The following is a 22,901-nucleotide window of genomic DNA, read 5'->3' on the forward strand; positions in this document are numbered from 1 at the left end:
CCATGCCCAACCCTTCAAGGTACTGAGTTAAAAAGCCATGTAGACATGGGAGCCAAGAGCTGTTGGAGAAGGAGGCTGAACATGTTGAACTTTCGGTGACCTTTGACTTTCGTTCTAAAGGAGCCCCAAGGGTGTACTCTGTAAAACACGTGACCTTGGGCATTAAAGTTACAGAGACGATCTAAAAGAACTAGAGGATGCTTAAGTATCTGGAGAATAAAAGTAACAAAAGCCAGGTGTCTCTTAAAAAGCAGGCAATTTGCTTTTTTTTTTTTTTTTAAATGTTACTCTTCCCACGTTTTAAATTGTTCATCCTTTGTTTTCCATATTTATTTTTGGTTTGTTTCATTTTCTAAATGTTTAGCACTTAGAGAATGTTAGACTCCTTTGACTAGTTTTGGTTTTATTTTTATCTTCCTTTAAAATAGTTTCAGCTACCTCGCTTACTCTTTATATTCCATTTAAATTTCCCCTCCATTGTTGCCACTTTAAAATATTTTTGTTTCCTCTTCCTACTTCTGTTTTATTCAGAAACACATCCTTCAAATTCTAAGCTTCTGATTCTAACATCTAAAATTCTAATTCTTTTGTCTCATTTCCCCCAGTTATACTTTGTAACTGAGCTTCTGGTTTTATTGTTTTTATTCGTTTTTATTTAGTTTCTCTTATTTCAGCCTCAATTTCTCTCTCCCACCTTCAGTTTTATTGGCTTATAAGTGTATTTTCTTATTTGTAATTTTAATTATTCTTTTCCTTATATAATGTGCATTTGTCAGACTGACAAGCTACAGAAGTGCAAAACTCGGGCTCTTAACGACTGCACTCTTCAGCTTTCTTACTCTGTAAGCACTTTCCTCACTAACCAAATGAGAATATTTCTTCCACCAGTGTGCCTCTAACATATTTTTTCCCCTTTGATCCATCTTCATTCATGGCAAGGTTACAAGAAATCTTGTTGCCTGAATCTTTTCATTTCCATGTACTCATTACAAAAAGCAAGAAGCTGCCTAGAGCCAAAAGAATCAGAGTTCCTAAAACAGAGTCGACGAGACCTTATTGGATGGTTTCCACACGTATGATAAGTCTGCGCCTCGCTTGGGCTGGCTCCAGCCGCCAGACTGTGTTGGAAGGAAGTACTTCTTCCATCTCTTAACCCTTCGTGGAAGTTTCCCAGGGAAGCCTTCCCAGTTAGGCAGAGGTGGTAAGAGGGGTCTCCAATCCTTTGTCCAGCTCTCTGGGAGGGAAGAGGGCTTTCCCTTGAATCCAGCCAGAGGCATAATTTGAACAATTTAAATGACTGTGGTCAAGAAATTTCACCATTTAATGCCATCAGGTTCCTGTGAGGAGGTGTGTCAGTCAAAGTCCAACGAGAAGACAAAAATTCCATAGCAATTTGGTCAAGGAATTAGAGGGAGGGGGACTTGACTACTGAGAGAGAAAGAGAACTCTACAAATAGAAGAACAGCAGGCATCAGAGGCAGCCCTCTGACGGCAGCCTTCTCACCATCCCTCCGACTGAGATAGAGGACCCAAGGAAGAAGCCACCCCTCAGGGGCTGAGGTCCTGACATTGTTGGAGAGGGTGCAGTGGGGCTCATTGGACGACAAAAAGGTTCACCGAGAGGTCATCTCGGTGGAACTTGCTGGAAAGCTGCCCTCTGGAGTGCTAGGCAAAGCTATCCTCTGGAAGAAGCCACACCCAAGAACTCCTGAAAATCAGCCACCTGAAAGGTATGGGGCAAGTTGTCCAGGAGAAGCCCGGCCAGCAGCACCCCGAGACGGAGATGCCCACAGATGTGCCCTGGGGGAAGGTTCCCACCTGTGTACTCTGCAGCAAGGCTGCTGGGGCCCAGTTGCCCGGGGTAGCTCAGCCACTTGGGAACTCAGGACAGGGTGCTTTGCCAGCAACCCTTCGCTAGAAAGCTGCCCACAGGAAGGTGCTCTGTGGGGCAGCCAGGAGGCGCCGCAGAAAACACGCGTACATACACTCGTGCAGAGACACGCCGGGCAGGGGGACAAGGAAGGACCATACCAGAAATGGGAGGAGAGGCTCCTTCTTCCTGCCGCACTCCCCCAGCACCCTCTATTGACAAAGCCTAACATCATGTTAACTACAAAAGAAATTCTTTTTTTTTTTTTTTAAAGATTTGTATTTATTTATTTGACAGACAGAGATCACAAGTAGGCAGAGAGGCAGGCAGAGAGAGAGGAGGAAGCAGGTTCCCTGCTGAGCAGAGAGCCCAATGCAGGACTCGATCCCAGGACCCTGGGATCATGACCTGAGCCGAAGGCAGAGGCTTTAACCCACTGAGCCACCCAGGCATCCCTACAAAAGAAATTCTTAAGGCTTTATTCAGCAACATTATCACCGGTGATAATGAGTGGATTTGGAGCTAAGAGACAACAAATTGATAATTAGACCAGTATACCCCTTTGGCTACTTAATTTCTGCATTCACTTTTCAACACACACTTGAGACCTGTACAACAATGATGCAACTCTATATTTCCATCTAACAAGATGCTGTTCCTTGTCCAAGGGAAGACATTCTCACCTTTCACCAAAATAAGGAGATGCACAGCCAGAAATGGTACTGTATGCACTACTGGCTTTATTAATTACCCCCTAAATTCCTTCAGTCCCACTAAATATTTTCCTACCTAAATAAATATACCTAAATAAATACCTAAATAAAAATACCTAAATTTTATTTAGGTATTTATTTCAGTAGCTGGCTATGGACTATTGCTGCTATCTATGGCTTCCTATGTTCCTCTACCTATTTATTTCCTTTGTTCTCAGCCAGAAGCTGAATCATTCGGTTCTTTACCTGATGGAGGGGCCCACACCTTCATTCAGACACCTGAGTCCTCAGTCCTCCTGCCTTGTTTTTGTTGTTGTTGGTCGTAGTTTTGGATTGTCATAGTTTTCCATAGGATTGTCATAGTTTTCCATTAATGTCTGCTATTGGTTATGGAACTAGTAAGGAGCACCCCCAAAGAGATCCGTTTGTCCTCAATGTGTAACAGCTACTCCATTTCCCTTTAGTAATTGGCCTCCATCACTCCAGCCAGTGTAGAAACCCTTTATTTTTGGCATGTTCAGTGATATCAGGGCCCGGAATGGCCCGGTGGCAGTCTTTTCTTCAAAATTAATGGAACCACGGTGGTGTCCCCTGGGTGAAAGCATTTTTCCCTTCAGGGATAAAAGCTCCATACTAGCAAGGCTCAAAGTTGGCAGGACAGGAAGCAGAGATTCCGTGCATGGATTATTAGGTGTAAGAGTGAGAAGAGAGGCTCCCCTTTCCACTCCTTGTTCCCAGAGCTGTGTATTCTGGCCACGGGTGAAATAATGCCATGTCGTGGTCTCTGATTCAAAGCCTGTACTGCATTCTGGCAAACAGAAGCCCCTTCTTTTGGAAGTGCTGTCTCTGGGTGGGGACAAAACCAGCCACTCTCAGGTTATGGGCTACGTGTAAATTCAGGTAATCCCGTGGTCGTATGTCCACGGATGCACTTCTTTGCTGTGAAATGAGTTCCTTGCTCAGACCCAGACCTGTGCAGAATGATACGATGATGCTAGATAACGATCTCTGTGAATCTATTGATGGTGATGCTGGCAGAAGCTTTAAGAGCAGAGAATGCAAATCCATACTCAATATGTGTGTGTGTTTCAGTGTGGATGAATCTCTGCCACTCTGTGGTGGTCAGTATGATCAACCTATTACCTGTTACCTGGGAAATGGAAGCACCAATTAGTGTTTGGGTTTAATGTACATCTCTGCTATTGGTAAACTAGACACAATTCAGTTGAGCCCATAGTCTCCCTCCTGGCCACCATAACCACTCCCCACCCCCACCCCCAGCCATCATGGGCCTGCTGAGCAAGCACTGGGATAAAAGGCTAACTGACATCCACAGAAAATGTCATTTTTCCTACCTGACTACTAAGAGCCACCACCACAGTACATGCTTTCGTGAGCACTTACATGGGACACAGATATCCTTATAACCTGCCCCTATTCCGAGAGGATTCCGAATCTAAACTGAGAAAAAGAGACGGAGAAGAGCCGTGTAGTGAGGTGATTATGAGAGATCATAAACTCAGTTTGGGTTCTACTGAATTTAAGATTCCTGTGGGGATTTGCAGTACAAAAGGGCATTTCTAGAACTCAAGGGAGATGCCAAGGTGGAGAAATTTGGCTGCTAAGCGACGTGGAGGTAACAGCGGAAACCACAGATGGGAATGAAAGTATGCAGGGACAGTGCTGAGTTTGAAGAGTCTGAGGGCAGAACTCTGCAGAAAGGCTGCTGTGGGATGTCAAAGGCCGAAAAGGAGAGGCGGAGTGAAGAAAACTCGGCAGGGGCAAGGGGGGCACCAGGAGGAGCAGTACCGTGGAGGCAGAGGAGGAAATGTTTTTAAAAGTGGAAGTAATCAACAACTGTTATATAATAAGGAGAGAAAAGAAAGGTAAAGGCAGAAAAATTCCACCCGACTTGGCAAATTGAGAGATCATTGATATCAGCAAAGAAAAGAGTTTCAGGGCCGTGGTGGAGGCAGAAGCTAGGTTCATGGAAAGGTTCACAAACAAATGCAGGGCAGGGAAGTCAAGTCGGTGAATGGCACCCATTCACTCAAAATAATAGGCTATGAGATGAAGTAGAAAAGAACTCTATATTCCATAGCATTTCTATATTTGCATTTAAAAGGAAACATAGGATTTTGAGTTTTTAAGATGAGAAAGCTTGAATATCTTATAAAACATGAGGTAAATCACGTGCATGCAAAGGAAGACTGACTGCAGGGTAAGGAGAGGAGCGTTTGTTAGTGAAGCACTATCCCAGGAGACTCCGTCTCAGCGACTCAGTCTCCAAGCCCAAAGAGCGGGCGCAATAGGATGGATGGGGTGGGGGGGGGGGAAGCAGAGGTCCATTTGCAGGCAGTAGAGAAGGAGTTTAAGCTGGTCACCTTCCCTCAATTTCCTTTTCAGAGTACAAATCAAAATATTTCAGTGACCGGAAAGTCTGAGGAAGGGGGACAGGATTGAAGAAAATCTGTAGTTTTGGAAGAGCAGCAGTGGGAAACGGAGGGGGAAAGAAACAGAGAAATCTAATTGCTTTGTCAGATTTCACTTCTATCTTGAAGTCTTCTCTGCCCCTTCCCCTGGAAGTAAACAATATTCATAACATATGTATGTATCAATTACAAATGGAAGATTTTCTTAAATGTCTACTCTATACCTCTTTAAGGGCACTTGCCATCTGCTATGTAGTTACTTCATCTCTTCATGTGAGTCTTTCAAGAATTAATTTGTAACTCTTAAAAAAAGAACCCTGTTTCTTTGCATCCCTCAAAGTGTCTGCCAGAGTGGGTAACACATTAACACAGTGTTTCAGCCACAGTCCCTGTACAATAAACCATACTAAACGTGGAACAAAATGGTTTTTTCCCCCAAATTATTATCTCACAGTTCTGGTGATCCACTAGGTGGTTCTCACTTGGGGTCAGTCTCTCCAGTGGTTGCAGTCAGGAAGCCTCTACAGATTGTGTCCCCTGTATCCCCAGAGCCTCCTGCTGGCCACTAGCTGGGACCCAACCAGGGCTATTGGCCGAATACACATGCATGGGCCCCTCCTTGTGGCCTGGGCTTCCGCAGGCGATGGTGGCTGGGTTCCAACAGTGAAAGCCCTGAGGAAAAGGAGTCAGGCAGATGCTAGATCACCTTTTATGATTTGGCTTTTTAAGTCATTTGGTATCGTTCTGCCACATTCTGTTTATTAGAGTTAAGTCAGTAAGGCCAGCTCATATTCAGGGGAGGGGATTTTGGCTCCACTCCTTGAGGGGAGGAGTGTCAAAGACTTTGTATAAACAACATACAGTAAGTGCTCATTAGACGCCTGTTCAACCATTAAACATTCTGGAAAAGGCTCAGAAGAAAAAAAGCAGAGAGTGAGAGCGGTGCTGTCTTAAAAGGTCCGACTAAAAGTCAGTGACAATGCTGAGAAGCCAACCCATAAAATATGCTCCCGTGGCTGTTTGTTTTACAAGCATTTGCTATCTTTCATAGTCTCCTTTCAGGATGAAGTTGGGTCGTTTAGTCTAGGAGGATCAAGTCGATCAGTGTGCTTCTCCTCCTTCCATGTGCATGAGAATCTCCTTGGGGACCTTGTTAAAATGCAGATTCTGGCTCAGTGGGTCTGCAGTGGGGCCTGATGTTCTGCATTTCCAAGCAAGCTCCACGGACCACGCATGAAGAGCACGCTAGCGGGAGCAGCGGTAGGGGTGGCCACCCGGCTCCTGAGCGCTCTCCCTTCTCTGGGAGAGGCCCTAACAGATGGGGGTATGCCACCACACGTCCCGATGGGCTTCCAGGACCCTGACCAGCTGGCCAAGCGAACCCTTGGTGCCGGCAGGGTTAGTCTGTTCTGCCACAAGCCTTTTAAGTAGAAATAAAGGAAGAGAGTAATATTCCTCTCTCTTGTGGTGAAGCACAGGACATAAGGCTCTGGTGTTTCCAGCCATGTGAGAAAGCCAGTCTCTGGGAGGGAGGAAGAAATGCAGAGAGTAAAATCAGGTGCCATTCCAGTCCCTGCTGAAGCCCAGGCCCGACCCCCTCAATGTGATATTCTAAGGTCCTTCCATCAAATTCCCTTCTCTGTGTAGATTTGTTCTTGTTGGGTTTCTATCTTTTGAAACTTAAAATTTCCTAATTCACATGGGGTGGAGGAGGCAGGTAGAGAAGGAGGTCTCCTGGAAAGGCAGTGACCACTGGGATGGAGGAACATCAGGAAACTTTGGACTGGATTACTATCCAGACATCCGGGTCCTAGGGTGTCCATTCAAGTCCATTCAATCATGTCCATTCAATCATGTTAAAGATGTATCTCTAACAAAGTGGACAGACCACAGAGGGAGTTAAACACACGAAACACTGAGGCTCGGAGAAGAGAAGGGAATAGGAGTCTGGGAGCACCATGGCTAGTGTTCTTTAGAATGAGTGACCCCTGGGCCTGAGTGGAGGTTAAAAACAAGGGCTAGGTAGAGAGTCCTGGCCAGCAAAGAACAGAGGGGTAAAATTTTCCTGTGTTAGGCACTCTATGAGGTGCTTTTCATTTATGACCTGATTTAATGACCCCTAGGAAAGTGCTCCACATTTGCCCTAACAGCTGTCGCTGAAGCTCTGGTGCAGTCAGCGGCTGGCACTTCCACAGTAGGAAAAGGTCAGATCATAAGGAACATGAGTCCCATCACATGAGCCTCACCCGGGAGACCCTGTGACTGAGTATTTCACGGGCAAATGTGGAAGTCCTCTGAGGACTCTGGGGCAGCAAGCAGCCCAAACAGTAAGCCCCTTTTTATGACCTTGCTCTGTTTGAAGTAAGTGAATTTTTAATAACTGGTGTCTTGGTCACAACTTCAACTACATCAATTCCATATTCAAGGGTCTTCACAGTTAGAAGAAACCAAACATTTTACAGCACCTTCCCAAAACAGAAACATATTTGCACTGAGCAAAAAAAGACTGGGTATTACCACAGTGTATTGTCCATGAATGGAAAGACTTTCATATTTACACAGCAAGGACATGCGCAGATGGGGAGAACAGCGATCCTGGAGAACTAAATTTGTGGTAAATGCCCTCGGGTAAAAGATGCCACAATGAGGTAATGAGGCTGATTTCATAAGCCAAAATGGATACTGATCTCATTATTTTATAGCCATACCTTGTGGTATGTTTGTAAAATATTTCTTTCACAAGTTAAAATGGAAACTGCTACAGATGGATTTAATTTTGGTAAAAATCAATGGAAAAAGTTCTATGTTAATGCAACATTTGTTGTAAAGATTCCAGAAACACGCGAGTCAAAATTTCAAATTATGATTCCCACAGTAACTGTAACTCTGCTATACAACATACATAATGGAAGAAATGCTATCAACATATACCATAGTAGAAAATACTCAGTAAGCAGAAACAAGCTGAGTTATGCTTGTTGTGGGAATCATCATTTTCAACTAGCTGAGGATATATAAAAATTGAAACCATAAATGCATGCATTATTTTATGTACTTAATTCCAATTTTTCTTGATCCAATTTAATCAGCTTTGCATCCAAACTACATTTCCCTTTCATAAACTGCAAATGAATGCCTTTCATAATTTTAAAATCCACATCGTTTGGTTTCTTTTTTCTCCCGCAGGCTGCCTTTGCCGAATGGCATCATTATATCCCGTCCCTCCCCTAAAAGGTCAGGCCAGGTCTGCCAGGACCCATTTAACTATATTCCTTGTCTCCCCGAAGGACACCATGGCGGGGGGAGAAAAAGAACACCAGAGAACAAACAGCAAGCTAAGTAGCTTACACAGGTATGTGCGTGCCGCAGAACAAGGGACAGCGGCATCATTAAACTTCCCTGTTGATATCTTCCTAAGCCAAAATAAGGAAAACAGCACCACCACATATTTACAATTTCTGAAGTGTTTAGTCATAACATTATCTCATCTGATCCTCACAACACCGTGAAAAAAGCAAAAAGAAAACCCCTTTCCATCGTTCAGCATTTTGTGACTCCAGAATATATTTAAGGATGCGCTTTTATGGTATAATTTAAAGTCTGGACTATTTAATTGCACTTACAATATTACCCACTTACCACATGCAGAGGATTTACTTATTATTGAAAGCAGAGTATACTTTATGTAAAAAGATTATGGTTATGAGCTGAACATTTAACATTGTTTAAGCTTTCTGCTTTAACTGTATTCTAAAAATTCAATAATGAAACAGAAAGAGAAATAACTGCCCTTTGAAACTCTGCCTCGACAAAATTAATCCTGTATATTATATCCAGGATTACTTTTCCCAGTTTGGTTTTAACTAAGAAGGGCACCTTCTACTGCCTCTCCTTGCCATCAGGGTACGTTTCATTATATTCAGACTAAATTACTTCAGCTCAAGATCAATCATATTTCCTTTTGACGCTAAATAGCTCCGCCTCACCCTAATGTTCATGACCTTGTGTAAGCGTCTGCAGGGTTCTATGGTCAACTTTTTCCGTCTCTTAGTGCTACTATGATCTGGCTAGTCAATAGTAAGCTTGTTTTTCCCTCTGTACAGAAGAATCCCTCTCCATTCATTCAGATAAAATATTTGAATTTATCTAGACACCAATAAAAAGATCAATTCAAATGAAGATTCAGAGCTGGCAAAAAGCCTTAATATCATTTGTTCTAACCTGACAGTTAATAGTTAATTCTTTGCCTATGAAAAGTATGACCATTTTGCATGTAATTAAAGGGTAATATTTTAAGTGTTAAAAGGAAAACAAATCCTATGGAATATTAATTTTAGGAGGTTTTATTGTGGAGGAAGAGTTGTCTTCTTAATGTTACCTATAATTACAAATCAGAACTTTGTAATGAATAAAGATTAACACATAAATTCTTAGAAAAAACAAAATATAAAAAGGTAAAAAAATACAAAAAGATATCTTGTAGGACATGAATACTTAACTTTCATGGTTTTTTTTCACTCTATATGCAAAAAACAAACAAACAAACAAATTTTTAAAAATCCAGTATCTGGGGCTGATGGCGAAACACAATCGCAACACTACTGCCAGTGATGAGAGAAAGATAGGAAGATGGCTAATTGGCTTAAAAAAAAAAAGTGATGTCAGAGAGCAGAAAGGTCTTTCCTGCCTTAAGTGATGCATCAAACATGAAGGTAGGGCCCTACATGTGAACTTCCCAGACAGTCATCCACTCTATGAGATTATCTCAGGAAAAGTATAGACCCAGCCAGTGAACAGGGCTTTCCTTAAACAAAAAGAAACAGTGTCTCTTTCAATATGGAAACTGTAGAGGATGCAATCAACTCTTGAGGATCAAAGAATGCTTAGAAATTAAAAATGATGGGGGGCACCTGGGTGGCTCAGTGGGTTAAGCCTCTGCCTTCGGCTCAGGTCATGATCTCAGGGTTCTGGGATTGAGTCCCACATCGGGCTCTCTGCTCAGCAGGGAGCCTGCTTCCCTCTCTCTGCCTGCCTCTCTGCCTACTTGTGATCTCTCTCTGTCAAATAAATAAATAAAATCTTTTAAAAAAAATGTTTCTCTTGTGTAGTCAATAATATGAAATTCTCAAAGGTCTAATATTTTCCAGAAAACTGACAGCAAATAAGGTTCTGAAGACTTCAGTTAAGGAGCTCATTTTTAAAATATTTACATATAATTAAAGCTGCAGAATTCTATGAGTGGCTCAGAGTAAAATACTAACACACTGAAGAATGAACCAAAGGAAGATTCTGAGAACGAGGTAAGTAGCTCCAATAATAGAAGAGTGTTAAATAACTTACTATACATTCATAAAATGTATCCTGTGCAACTATTCACAATGTGTTCTGAAAAATGTCCAAGGAGAGGGGAAGGGTTGATAACATATTGTAAAATGAAAAGTAAAATTACAGAATGAAATATTCTATACGATCGCTATTTAGGAAAGAAATATGACACAGAAAAAAGAGACCAGGAGAACACACACAAAAATCCTGACAGAAATTACCTCTGCTAATGAGAATTTAAATGTCTTTACATTTTCTTCTTTTCCAAATGAAAAGGGGGTAAGATAGGGAAAATTTTTATTTTCAAAAACAGCCATTAAATATACTCTGATCTTTGTCCAATCTTTTTAATAACATGCACAACAAAAAAAAGTACAATTAATGCTACTAAGCACCTGCATTAACAGTTGTTTTTCTTTAAGTTATAAAATAGTTCATTCAAATTTAGTTCCCCTATACTTTTTGCCAAATTCACACAAGAACAATGTATTTTTTAAAAAGCATAATGACGTAAAATTTTATCCAAGGTTGCAGTCTTCTATGCCGTCTTCTTCACACATCTAGAAAATGAACTTCATATGCTTGATTCCATATGTTTTGAAGAAAACCATTATAATGAGTGCCCACAATCCCAGAATAAAACCCCCAGGAGGATGCCAATCTTTCAGCTTTGGTTTCTGCAAAACAAAGAGGACATGGTGAACTTAACAATATTGGGTCAAACAAATACTGATGGAAGACAGAAATTTCACAGCCTATGTTTGAAGGGGGAGTAATTTAACCAAATTAAATGTATTAGAACAGCAACAACAACAAAAGCTTCTAACTGGGTAAATAGTTCAACGTGGTTCTTATGAAGGTCAGTTTCAGATGCCATTTTGTTTCTTCAAAGAGGCTTCCTTGACTACCCAGCCAAACATCTCTCTTCCATAGCCTACTAGTCCTTTGCACTTTGAATTTATATACTCATTAGTTTGTTGGTTTTTGTCTGTCTCTCCCACTAGACTGTAGCTCTATGAGGGCCCTCTTGCTTGTATTCCCAGCATCCACCTGCCACAGTGCCTGGCACACAGGAGACATACATATACTATACTCATTAAGTCAGTGGAAAAACAAATGTTATCCAATTCCATTTGTTCTGCTATTCAACAAATACTTGTTTGGGGGCCCATACCTTTGGTCATGTTAAGCCCTTGACACAATGTTCCTTCTCCACTCTGCCTACCTGAAACTCACCAACTGAAATGCCAACTCCTTCAGGTTTTCACACCTGATATATTCTTTTCTTTGAATGTGTAGCTCCTTCTACTCTTTTATCTAGTAATATAATTATGTTTATCAGTTATCTCCCTGCAAAATCCCAGGGGGAAAAGTTTGGCTGAGTCCATTTTATATTCCCTTGTCTATTCCTACCTCTCAACACCCAGCCAAGTGTCTTGTGTACTTCTTTGTCCAGCAAGGAAAGGCAGACCAGTCCTCTCCATTTAGTTGTCACTGCAACAGCTACATTATGTCCCTGAAATTGGGAGGTCTGCAACTATCATCTTTTTATGAGGTTTACTTCCTGAACTACTGGCCAAGCTTGTAAGGACAGTTATGCTATGAGAATCATACATTTTTTTTAAGATTTTATTTATTTATTTGACAGAGAGATTGTAAATAGGCAGAGAGGCAGAGGGAGAGGGGGGGAAGCAGGCTCCCTGCTGAGCAGAGAGCCAGATGTGGGGCTCAATCTCAGGACCCTGAGATCATGACCTGAGACGAAAGCAGAGGCTTTAACCCACTGAGCCACCCAGGCACCCCCCAAGAATCATACATATTTTTAAAGATATATTTATTTGAGAGAGAGAGTGTGTGATATTGGTGGGGGGAGGTAAAGGGAGAAAGAGAAACCTAAGCAGACTCCATGGTGCTGAGCATGGAGCCCTTTAAGAAAAGGCTCGATCCCACAACCTGAGATCGTGACCCAAGCTGAACCCGAGTCGGTTGCTTAACTGACTGCACCACCTAAGCGTCCCTAGAATCATGTTTTAGAGTAGAGCTGAGTGAAGAGAAACTGTAATCTAAAATTTTCTTTAGTCACCATGTAAACTAGCCAAGGAAGGTTCATAAATCTCTTAGAGGCACCTGCACGTTACAGTTTGGTTTCCCAACCTAACATTCTTTATTCAATCCTAAACTCATCACATTACAAGAGGAAAGAAGGCAGGCAGGCAGGAAGGAAGGAAGGAAGGAAGAGAGGGAAGGAAAGAAGGCAGGCAGGCAGGCAGGCAGGCAAGCTTAAATATAAAACAAATCAAGTCAAATCAGCCAGAATTCATTGGTAAGGGCCATACTAGTAATATCCTGCCACATTCTATAGTTATTTATAATCTATACTTTAAAATAGCTGATAGTTGTCTAAAGTATACAACATTAAAAACCCACTAAAAGAATTCAAAGGAATATTTGATACAATGAAACTATTTTTCTTTTAATTTTATAAATGGAGAAGTTATCTATGGAAATGCCTGGTTTTCAATTAGGTTATCTTTCTGTAACTTCTTCCTTCTCTTCTGAAATTCTCCTCTCTTGGCTTCAGTGGTACTCTCTCCAGATTTTTCCTCTATTTCTCTAACCATCTGTTTTCAGTCTTCTTTGCTCCTTAAATGCTAGGGGTATCTAGAGCTCTGCCCTCGCCCATTTATTCTTTCCCTTTATATAATCTCCCTGGGTGACAACTGTACCCTGGTTTTGACCTCTGTCAGCAAGCTTATGACTCCCAAATTTGTATCACTAACATGGAACTATATGCTAAAATCCTAGGTTTATGTACAATTAACAGACATCTTTCCTGTTTTCCATCACTGCATCCATATCAGTGGCATATTACCAAAGTGATAAAGCTGGAAATCATTCCTAGCTCCCCCAATTCTCAGACCTTCCCACTTCATGAGTTCCCAATTCTTGCAGGTTTTCTAACTATCATGTCTGTCCTTTCTAAGTTTTCTATTGCCACTGCCACTATCTTAGTTCTAGTTCTTATCATTTCTTGTCAGGGTCACTGAAATAGTGTCCTAACTAGCTTCTCTTCCTCCAAGATGCCTTCTCTTTTCCATGTATCAATCATATTGCTGCTAGACACACTGTTCTAAAATACAAATATATATTTGTATAATATGTATACATATTTGTAATATTAATAAAAGCCTCATATGTATCCATATAGGAATTGTTTGTTTCAAGCACACATTACTTTTATAATTTAAACAATTAAATAAATAATTTAAAAACAAGGGTTCGGTGTGGTGTGGTTCAAAGAGCATTGGATTTAGAATCAACTGCTTTGGTTTCAAAGGTTAGTTTTAACAGTCAAAGCCCATGTTACCTGTCAGGCCACTTCGTCACTCTTAATTTCCGAATCTATAAAATGGGCATAGTAACACAGACCTTCTGGGAATGAATGAATGCACAATTACATCAATGATGTGTTTTCTGAAAGTGTAGTCTATAACTACCTGTTCCTACCTAGAAAAGTGATGATTTGAAATTCAAAATACTTTTTAGATAACTTTCTTTTGTGTTTGTTAATTATGAGGAGCAGTATCTGCAACAATCTGATTTTTGTATAAATTTTAATTCAAAATTAACTAGTCAAACTAATAGGAGAGAAATCCACCTATTTCCATATCATAATGCAGTTTTTAATCAACCACATAATTTAAATACAACTGACAGTATTGTTTACAGTGGTTATGTGCCACCCTAAGTCTGTCTATTCTCATTCCTTCCAGAAAACTCCCCAAACACCAAAAATATCGTAATGCAATTCTTCCTCATATTACTTTCTATGCAAAACTCTGAAACGGCTCTGATCACATGTGAAATGACGATGATGACAGAGGTTCTTTCCTTCTAGTATCTTACAAGATGGTAAGTCCAGTGGCATTTCAGATGGAAAAGATTAGTGACACACTATGAAAAATCTTAATTTAATTCCAGTAGAAAATACAGATTAATATAAAGATTATAGATTAATATACAGATTATAATATTTAGATTACTATAAAGCTCAGTTATATTAAAGATAGGGAAGGTAGATACCACAAGCATGTGACAATGAAAAACAAGTGAGTGAACTAAACATTAGTTACCACTGTGCCTGGTTTTTGTCATGTTTATTTTCTGTTATTCAGACAAATTGTAACCAATGCCAAAGGGATGAAAAAGCTAAATCAAAAATTATTTTTCCATAAATGGGGAAAAGATTGTCATTATTAGTTATTAATGGAAGCACATCTTTATACAAAAGTTTGAAGATGTTCCCTGGAAATTCAGTTTACGAGTATGGACCTACTATATATTTTTTCCTGCTTTGTCGAATATTATTTGACCATAGAGTTGAGGGTCCATGTCTGGGTCTCCACTCTGTTCCACTGGTCTATGTGTCTGTTTTTTTTTTTTTTTAAAGATTTTATTTATTTATCAGAGAGAGAGAGAGGGAGAGCGAGCGAGCACAGGCAGACAGAATGGCAGGCAGAGGCAGAGGGAGAAGCAGGCTCCCTGCCGAGCAAGGAGCCCGACGTGGGACTCGATCCCAGGATGCTGGGATCATGACCTGAGCCGAAGGTAGCCGCTTAACCAACTGAGCCACCCAGGCATCCCTATGTGTTTGTTTTTATGCCAGTACCATGCTGTCTTGGTGATCACAGCTTTGTAGTAAAGCTTGAAATCAGGCAACGTGATGCCGCCAGTTTTGTTTTTATTTTTCAGCATTTCCTTAGCAATTGGGGGTCTCTTCTGATTTCATACAAATTTTAGGATCGTTTGCTCCAGCTCTTTGAAAAATACTGGTGGAGGGGTGCCTGGGTGGCTCAGTGGGTTAAGCCTCTACTTTCGGCTCAGGTCATGATCTCAGGGTCCTGAGATCGAGCCCTGCATCTGGCTCTCTGCTTAGCAGGGAGCCCGCTTCCCCCTCTCTCCCTCTGCCTCTCTGCCTATTTAGATCTCTCTCTCTGTCAAATAAATAAATAAATAAAATCTTTAAAAAAAAGTACTGGTGGAATTTTGATCAGAATGGCATTAAAAGTATAGATTGCTCTAGGTAGTATAGACATTTTAACGATGTTTATTCTTCCGATCCATGAGCATGGAATGGTCTTCCATCTTTTTGTGTCTTCTTTGACAGTCTCTTCAATAAATGGTGCTGGGAAAATTGGACAGCTATATGCAGAAGAATGAAACTCGACCATTCTCTTACACCATACACAAAGATAAACTTGAAATGGATAAAAGACCTCAACGTGAAATAGGAATCCATCAAAATCATAGAGGAGAACATAGGCAGTAACCTCTTTGATATCAGCCACAGCAACTTCTTTCAAGATATGTCTCCAAAGGCAAAGGAAACAAAAGCAAAAATGAATTTTTGGGACTTCATCAAGATCAAAAGCTTCTGCATAGCAAAGGAAACAGTCAAAAAAACAAAGAGGCAACCCACGGAATGGGAGAAGATATTTGCAAATGACAGTACAGACAAAAGGCTGATATCCAGGATCTATAAAGAACTCAAACTCAACACACACAAAACAGATAATCATGTCAAAAAATGGGCAGAAGACATGAACAGACACTTCTCCAATGAAGACATACAAATGGCTATCAGACACATGAAAAAATGTTCATCATCAATAGCCATCAGGGAGATTCAAATCAAAACCATATTGAGATACCACCTTACACCACTTAGAATGGCCAAAATTAACAAGACAGGAAACAACATGTGTTGGAGAGGATATGGAGAAAAGGGAACCCTCTTACACTGATGGTGGGAATGCAAGTTGGTGCAGCCACTTTGGAGAACAGTGTGGAGATTCCTTAATAAATTAAAAATAGAGCTTCCCTGTGACCCTGCAAATGCACTACTGGGTATTTACACCAAAGATACAGATGTAGTGAAAAGAAGGGCCATCTGTACCCCAATGTTCATGGCAGCAATGGCCACAGTTGCCAAACTGTGGAAAGAACCAAGATGCCTTCAACAGATGAATGGATAAGGAAGATGTGGTCCATATACACTATGGAGTATTATGCCTCCATCAGAAAGGATGAATCCCCAACTTTTGTATCAACATGGACGGGACTGGAAGAGATTATGCTGAATGAAATAAGTCAAGCAGAGAAAGTCAATTATCATATGGTTTCACTAATTTGTGGAGCATAAGAAATAACACGGAGGAAAAGGGAGTTGAGGGAAATTGGAGGAGGAGATGAACCATGACAGACTATGGACTCTGAAAAAAAATCTGAGGGTTTTGAAGGGGCGGGGGGTGGAAGTTGGGTGAGCCTGGTGGTGGGTATTATGGAGGGCACATATTGAATTATGGAGGGCACATATTGAATGGAGCACTGGGTGTGGTGCATAAACAATGAATTCTGATACACTGAAAAAAAAAAAAAAAAAAAGTATTGACCTAATGGGGGGGAAACAAGATTCACATTTTCCCCAATATCCAGGAATCTCTGATTTAGATGGTATTTGAGAACACACACGCACACAGGTTAATGCTTAAAAAATTTAAATATTATCAAAATCTGGCATTAAACTCTTACCTATACAAGAATAGGCTATAATATATAATACAATCAATTATTCCATAAACCAATTTAATGAATTTCAGTGCTAAAACAGCTCAGGCAATATGAACTTTTGAGTTTAAAAATACTGTAACTTTCAGATAGTATTTAAACTAACCCATGCTTTAAAAAAAAAAAAAGGTGAACATCACTGAAATTCTATGATTCATTAGAGATTACTGAAATAATAATCATGTAGTTAATAGCAATCTTAATTCTGCAGCTGTAGAAACTCGGGTTACTTTCCAATGAGATGGATTCCCTGAGGTCACAGTCGTACCATTAGATCTGAAACTTAGTCAGAAACATTTGCCAGGAAGAAGGCGACTACAGCTTCTTTGGAAATCACTATCATTTCTCCCAAGACTAGTCCTGGCAGCTATTTTGATCTATTATTCCAAAGACTGGCTCAGAGAATTCTGGAGGCATTGTCTCCTTGTCCTTCAACAAAATGTGTCCCATATTTTGACCACTGATGCCCAGGAGAGGACCAGAGAGAAGAACAAAGTGCTAGACCTTTGAATGTAATAATGGAGAACTATGAAATGTGGTCACTCCAAAATTATAATGGAATTTATATCTATTTACAGTATAACACTGTACAGGCTAACAGAAGCAAATTTCAGCTTTCAAAATGGCTATTTGCAGATGCTATTTTTTTATTACGTAGTCATTAGATTTTTTGATTAACAAAAAATGGCAAATTATTAATTAAATACAACTTGGACTCTTAGCTTAACATGGCATCTAAGTAGAATCCTCCAGTGCAGCCTTTCCCATCCTCTCCGGAAAATACATATAAAGACATAGAAAGACAAGAGCACATCCTAACTAAAATGAATTTAACCTCTGATGAGAAACCTTAGATTATTTCACTATCTCAAAGTCCTAGAAACCAGGTCTACAAACAAATTAATAGTGGCCTGGTTTTCCTGATTAGTGGACACAATGCAAAGGATTGCTTTGCTCTGTGAAACACAGTAAATCTGTCAACTGAGAGAGGGACATTAGCTCTCTCCTTTTTTCTGCCTGCTGTTCAAGAGAAATAGTGTTTACAAAGTAGAAGGGTGGCTTTATGAGGCAGCCAGAGTAGTGTAACTCATTCCTATCCGAACAGCAAACCTCTTTATTCCTCTGAATACAATTCCCAGTAAAGAATGAGTCAGAAGGTAGAGGGCAACGGACAATGGTTCACTGTGTCTAAGAAGTTTCAATATCCACATGAGAAGCTCTGAAGAGAAGGGAAAATACGGGAAAAATCCTTTTAGGAGCACATGTTAAGAAACAGATTTTTCCATACACTTCATCTTCTTAAAGTGCCCCCAAACCAGGCACAAGGAGCATGGTAGCAGAGGATCCTGGTTTAGTTTAGCAAAACTACATTTGATGACTGCCTGCCAATCACAGGAAATGTGTAACAGATTATTCTTCAGATGCAGGCCTGAGAAGGCATTCAAACTGAAGTAGAGAGGGAGAAGCATCCACACCCTCTGTTGGCACATACCAACAGCGTTCTAAGAAAAAGGAAAAAACACAGAGAAGTCTATGAGTAAAAATACTCCCACACACGAGAAAGAAATATCCTGAAGATGCAGAGAACATATCTCAGAATAAGATGTAATACAGAACCAAAAGATAATTTTGGAAAAATTTTACTTGGCTTGACTTGAATAAAGATGTCCAAGAAATTAAAAATTTTTAAAAAATGGTACAAAGAGAAAAATTATATAAGATACAAGGGCAACAGGTTGAGATGAAAAGGGAGCAAAATTAAAATCCACATTGACAAGGAAAATAGTGTCCTAAGCACATCCTTTGAGTCCTTCATTCACCTAATTGTGGCAGATTGATGGCAAAAAATGGCCCAATTCTCCATACTTCCCTTGTATCCATGCCCTTTGCAATATGTGCCATTATAGCAACTCTCACCAAGAAATGGAATTTATATCCTTGCTCCTTGAATCAGCTGGCCTTGTGACATTTTTTGGTCGACAAAATGCAACACAAGCAAGTGTCCTAATTCCAAGGCTTTGCTTGCTTCTGCTTTATCAGAAATCTGCTACCACGATGAAAAAATATCTAGGCAAGACTTCTGTAGAAAAAGACATCATATAGAAAAGAACTCAGGATCCCCGTAAAAGAACCAGCCAATTCCCAGAAGCAGACCGGCTAACCAACCCAGGACTGACCACAAACTCACAAGGGAACTCAGCCAAGAACAGAACTACTTCGTTAAACTTGGCCTAACCTGTCAACCTGCAGAATTAAAAGCTCAGAAAATGGTTGATACTATAGGCCACTATGTTTTAGATTTTTTTTTTAAGATTTTATTTATTTGAGATAGAGTGAGAGAGCACAAATGGTGGGAGGGGCAGAGGAAGAGAGAGAGGCAGGCTCTCCATTGATCAGGAAGCCTGACGTTGGGCTCCATCCCAGGACCCTGAGATCATGACCTGAGCCACAGGCAGACGCTTAACTGACTGAGCTACCCAGACGCTCCTAGAGTGGTTTATTAAGCATCAAAAGCTATGGAATACAACCACTGATGTAATTAATGTAGAAGGAACACCCTGATCCTTTATTATCATAAGAAAATAAAGTTCCCATCTACATATATGTGGCTTCAGATTTCTGCAGGAATGGTATAATTAAGAACAGCTTAAAGGCAACTAATCAACCTCTTGTCCACCATGAACTTCGCTGAGGTGAGGGAGGTCTGACAAAATAACCTCCTCTGACCTGCTAGAATAAGAATTCCTGCCCCCTTAACTCATCTAACTTTCACAAAGGACTTCAACTAGCATCTGTCACACCTGAACAGTTATCCAGAGCCAGACTCTCATGAAGCCATCCTGGAAAAATACCCGCTATTGGTCTTCTAGAGGTACAGTTCATGAATGTTCTTTGCACAACTTCCCCAGTAAAGGAGCTATATGGATGCTCTTCCAGCTCTCTCTTATAGTCTGCCTGGAAAAAGACAGACTCTACTTGGCACCATGCCAGGAATCGCTTGCTCTCCAAGAAATGAAGTAGGGGAACCCAGAGATCAATTCACCTAGCTTCCTCTAGCCTTCCTCCTCCCACCCACAATCTAGACCAGAAGTCTAGCTCCTTTCCTTTTTAGTTAGTAATTAGTGTTACCCAGCTGTTGCCCCCTGCTGGGGAAATGATGATCTCCCAGGATTTTGATGCACCTCACTCATGGTAGATTTGCAAAGCAATTAATCTAATCTAAGATAATTAAAGATGCTTTATTTTTTACTATAATTTGTTAAATATAAAATTGAACACAGTTTTTCCTTATCTATGATTTTAGTTTTTCTGTGACAAGAACATCCACTGTCAACATTATTACTTAATATTGCTCTGGAATTTCCAGCCAATCTAGACATAACTTCTAGTAAGGAGAAGTAAATTTTCATTTGCAAATATTATGATTAGATATCAACAAACTCCACAAAATCAATCCATAATTATGAACAATAAAGAGCTCAGATTTGAGGTAAATATAAAAAAGTCTTTCAATATGTTACCAAAAATGAGTAAAAAAACAGAACAGAAAAAAAATTCCATTCACAACAGTAATAAAAAACAAAATAACATAAATAGCCATAACATGAGATTTAAGGTAAACAATCCAAATTACCCTATAAAAAACAAGTAAACAGTCCTGAATACAAAAAAAGATATGATAAAGCCAATCTATAATTTTGTTCTCATGCAAAATAGAAAGATCAATGCAACAGAATAGAAAGCAGGCAATCAATCCCAGTAGCCAAGAATTTAGTACACAATAAAAGAGCTATCACAGATCAGTGGGCAAGAAAATATTCTTACTGGTGCTCTGGATTGACATTTGGTAAAAACAGTCCTGTTTCTAGCCCAACATTATAAAACAAAACACACTTTACATGGTTTAGAATTAGATATAAAAATATTAGATGTAGAATCTTTTTTAAAAATCTTCTTTGTGAAGTGGTACCTAGGGACACATCCTAACGGTAGCTATGTTAAAAGAACCAGTGGAGAGAGGCACCTGGGTGGCTCAGTCAATTAAGTGTCTGCCTTTGACTCAGGTCATGAGCCCAGAATCCTGGGATCAAGTCCTGTATCTGGCTTCTTTGCTCAGGGGGAAGCCTGCTTCTCCCTCTGCCTGCCACTCCCCATGCTTGCTCTCTCTCTCTCTCTCTCTCTTTCTCTGACAAAGAAATAAATAAAATCTTTTTTAAAAAAGTACCAGTGGAGAGCAGTGGCAATGGAAACTCATTGTGAGGAGCAGAACACATGAATCAAAGGTCCTGCGAGCTGACTCAGAAAGGACTTCTTAGGAGAACTGGCCCTTGAAAAACGTGCAATATTTCAGTTGGTGGAGAGCAGAGCAGTGCCTTTTAGGCACTGCTGAAAGGCAGAAGGAAGGTGATGGAAGATCCATGATGGTGGAGATTTCATCTGTTAGTTTGCTGCTGAGCCCCCAGGACGGTACCAACTGGGAAGCACTGTTTAAAGAATGGATGCTCTTTGGGCATAGCAAGTATCAAGGGCTAGAAAGATTCATCCTGTAAATGCCCAGTTGTGAGTTGGGATTTGAGATAAGAAGCTTCTACTAGCTTGAGTCAGTGCCCACCACAGGTGAATGGAGCAAAAAACAGATAAAATGTAGGAGAATTTGCACACTAAAGGGATTTATAAATCTAAAAGCAATAAAGGAAAATCAAAAAGAAAAGGTGAAGAGATTCTTAAAAGAACTTTTCTGAAAGCTCTGTATTTTGCAAAGTGTACAAATCAAAAGGTGAATAAATGGGAAAATATGACAGAAAGGGGTTAAGTTTAGTACATGAAGATCTCCCTGAAAACAGTAAGACACAAAGATTTATTAATAAATGGAATAAGGAAATGAAAATTTTTACAAAATAATTACAAATGGCTAATTAGCATAGAAAAAACTCAATCATCTTGATTATAAAAAATTAAAAATTGGGGCACCTGGGTGGGTTAAAGCCTTTGCCTTCAGCTCAGGTCATGATCTCAGGGTCCTGGGATCAAGCCCCACATCGGACTCTCTGCTCAGCAGGGAGCCTGCTTCCATCTCTCTCTCTCTCTCTGCCTGCCTCTCTGCCCACTTGTGATCTTTGTCTGTCAAATAAATAAGTATAATCTTTAAAAAATATATATATATATTTGGCGTCTGGGTGGCTCAGTGGGTTAAATTGCTGCCTTCGGCTCAGATCATGATCTCAGCGTCCTGGGATCAAGTCCCGCATCAGGCTCTCTGCTCGGCAGGAAGCCTGCTTCCCTCTCTCTCTCTCTCTCTCTCTCTCTGCCTACTTGTGATCTTTCTCTGTCAAATAAATAAATAAAATATTTAAAAAAATAATATATTAACTATTTCTTCATCTTTTAAAAATTAAACTAGTAAATGTTAATGAGGATGGTCAACTTTTCAGAAAAATAATTAACAGATTTAGAGGTCTTTAAAATATTTGTATCTTTCCATTCAGAGGAACTGTTACACTCTGAGCTAGGATCTATATTAAGAAATTAAAAAATGCTAATAAAGGTTTTACACAGATTTTCTTCTCAGTGTTATTTACATAATAAAAAACAGAAAACAATCCATATAAATAATAATACAGGAAATATGGTACACCTACATACACAGTAATCAAAAATGTTCTCAAACAATTTTAATGATTTAGAAACATGCTTATGCTGTAATAATAAAAGATTCAAATTATGTATGAAATATGATCTATAACAATATTCAAAGAAAAGGAATATATTAAGGTCTTAATAATATTTCTCTGGAAGAAACAGAATTAGGTAGTCTTAATCTCTTCTCTAAACTTGTATATACATTTGGAAATACATTTTCTACAATGGATATGTATTTCTTTAATAATTCTGTGTGTGTGCAGGGGGAAGGGAATATATAGGAAAAACTTCTCT

At 40.0% G+C, this 22,901-nt stretch overlaps 1 protein-coding gene across 1 annotated transcript in view; it reads right to left on the bottom strand.

Annotated features, from left to right (window-relative positions):
• Window positions 1–10,671: 10,671 nt before the first annotated feature.
• PIGK (phosphatidylinositol glycan anchor biosynthesis class K) overlaps window positions 10,672–22,901 on the bottom strand; it is a 132,027-nt gene continuing 119,797 nt past the window's right edge. Inside the window, exon 11 of the mRNA XM_082686617.1 lies at window positions 10,672–11,017. Coding sequence (XP_082542743.1) covers window positions 10,901–11,017 — 117 coding nt within the window. The 3' untranslated portion in view covers window positions 10,672–10,900. The remainder of the gene's footprint in view (window positions 11,018–22,901) is intronic.

The sequence above is a fragment of the Mustela nivalis genome (assembly GCF_964662115.1).
Source record: "Mustela nivalis genome assembly, chromosome: 10".
In the NCBI taxonomy this organism is placed as follows: domain Eukaryota; kingdom Metazoa; phylum Chordata; class Mammalia; order Carnivora; family Mustelidae; genus Mustela; species Mustela nivalis.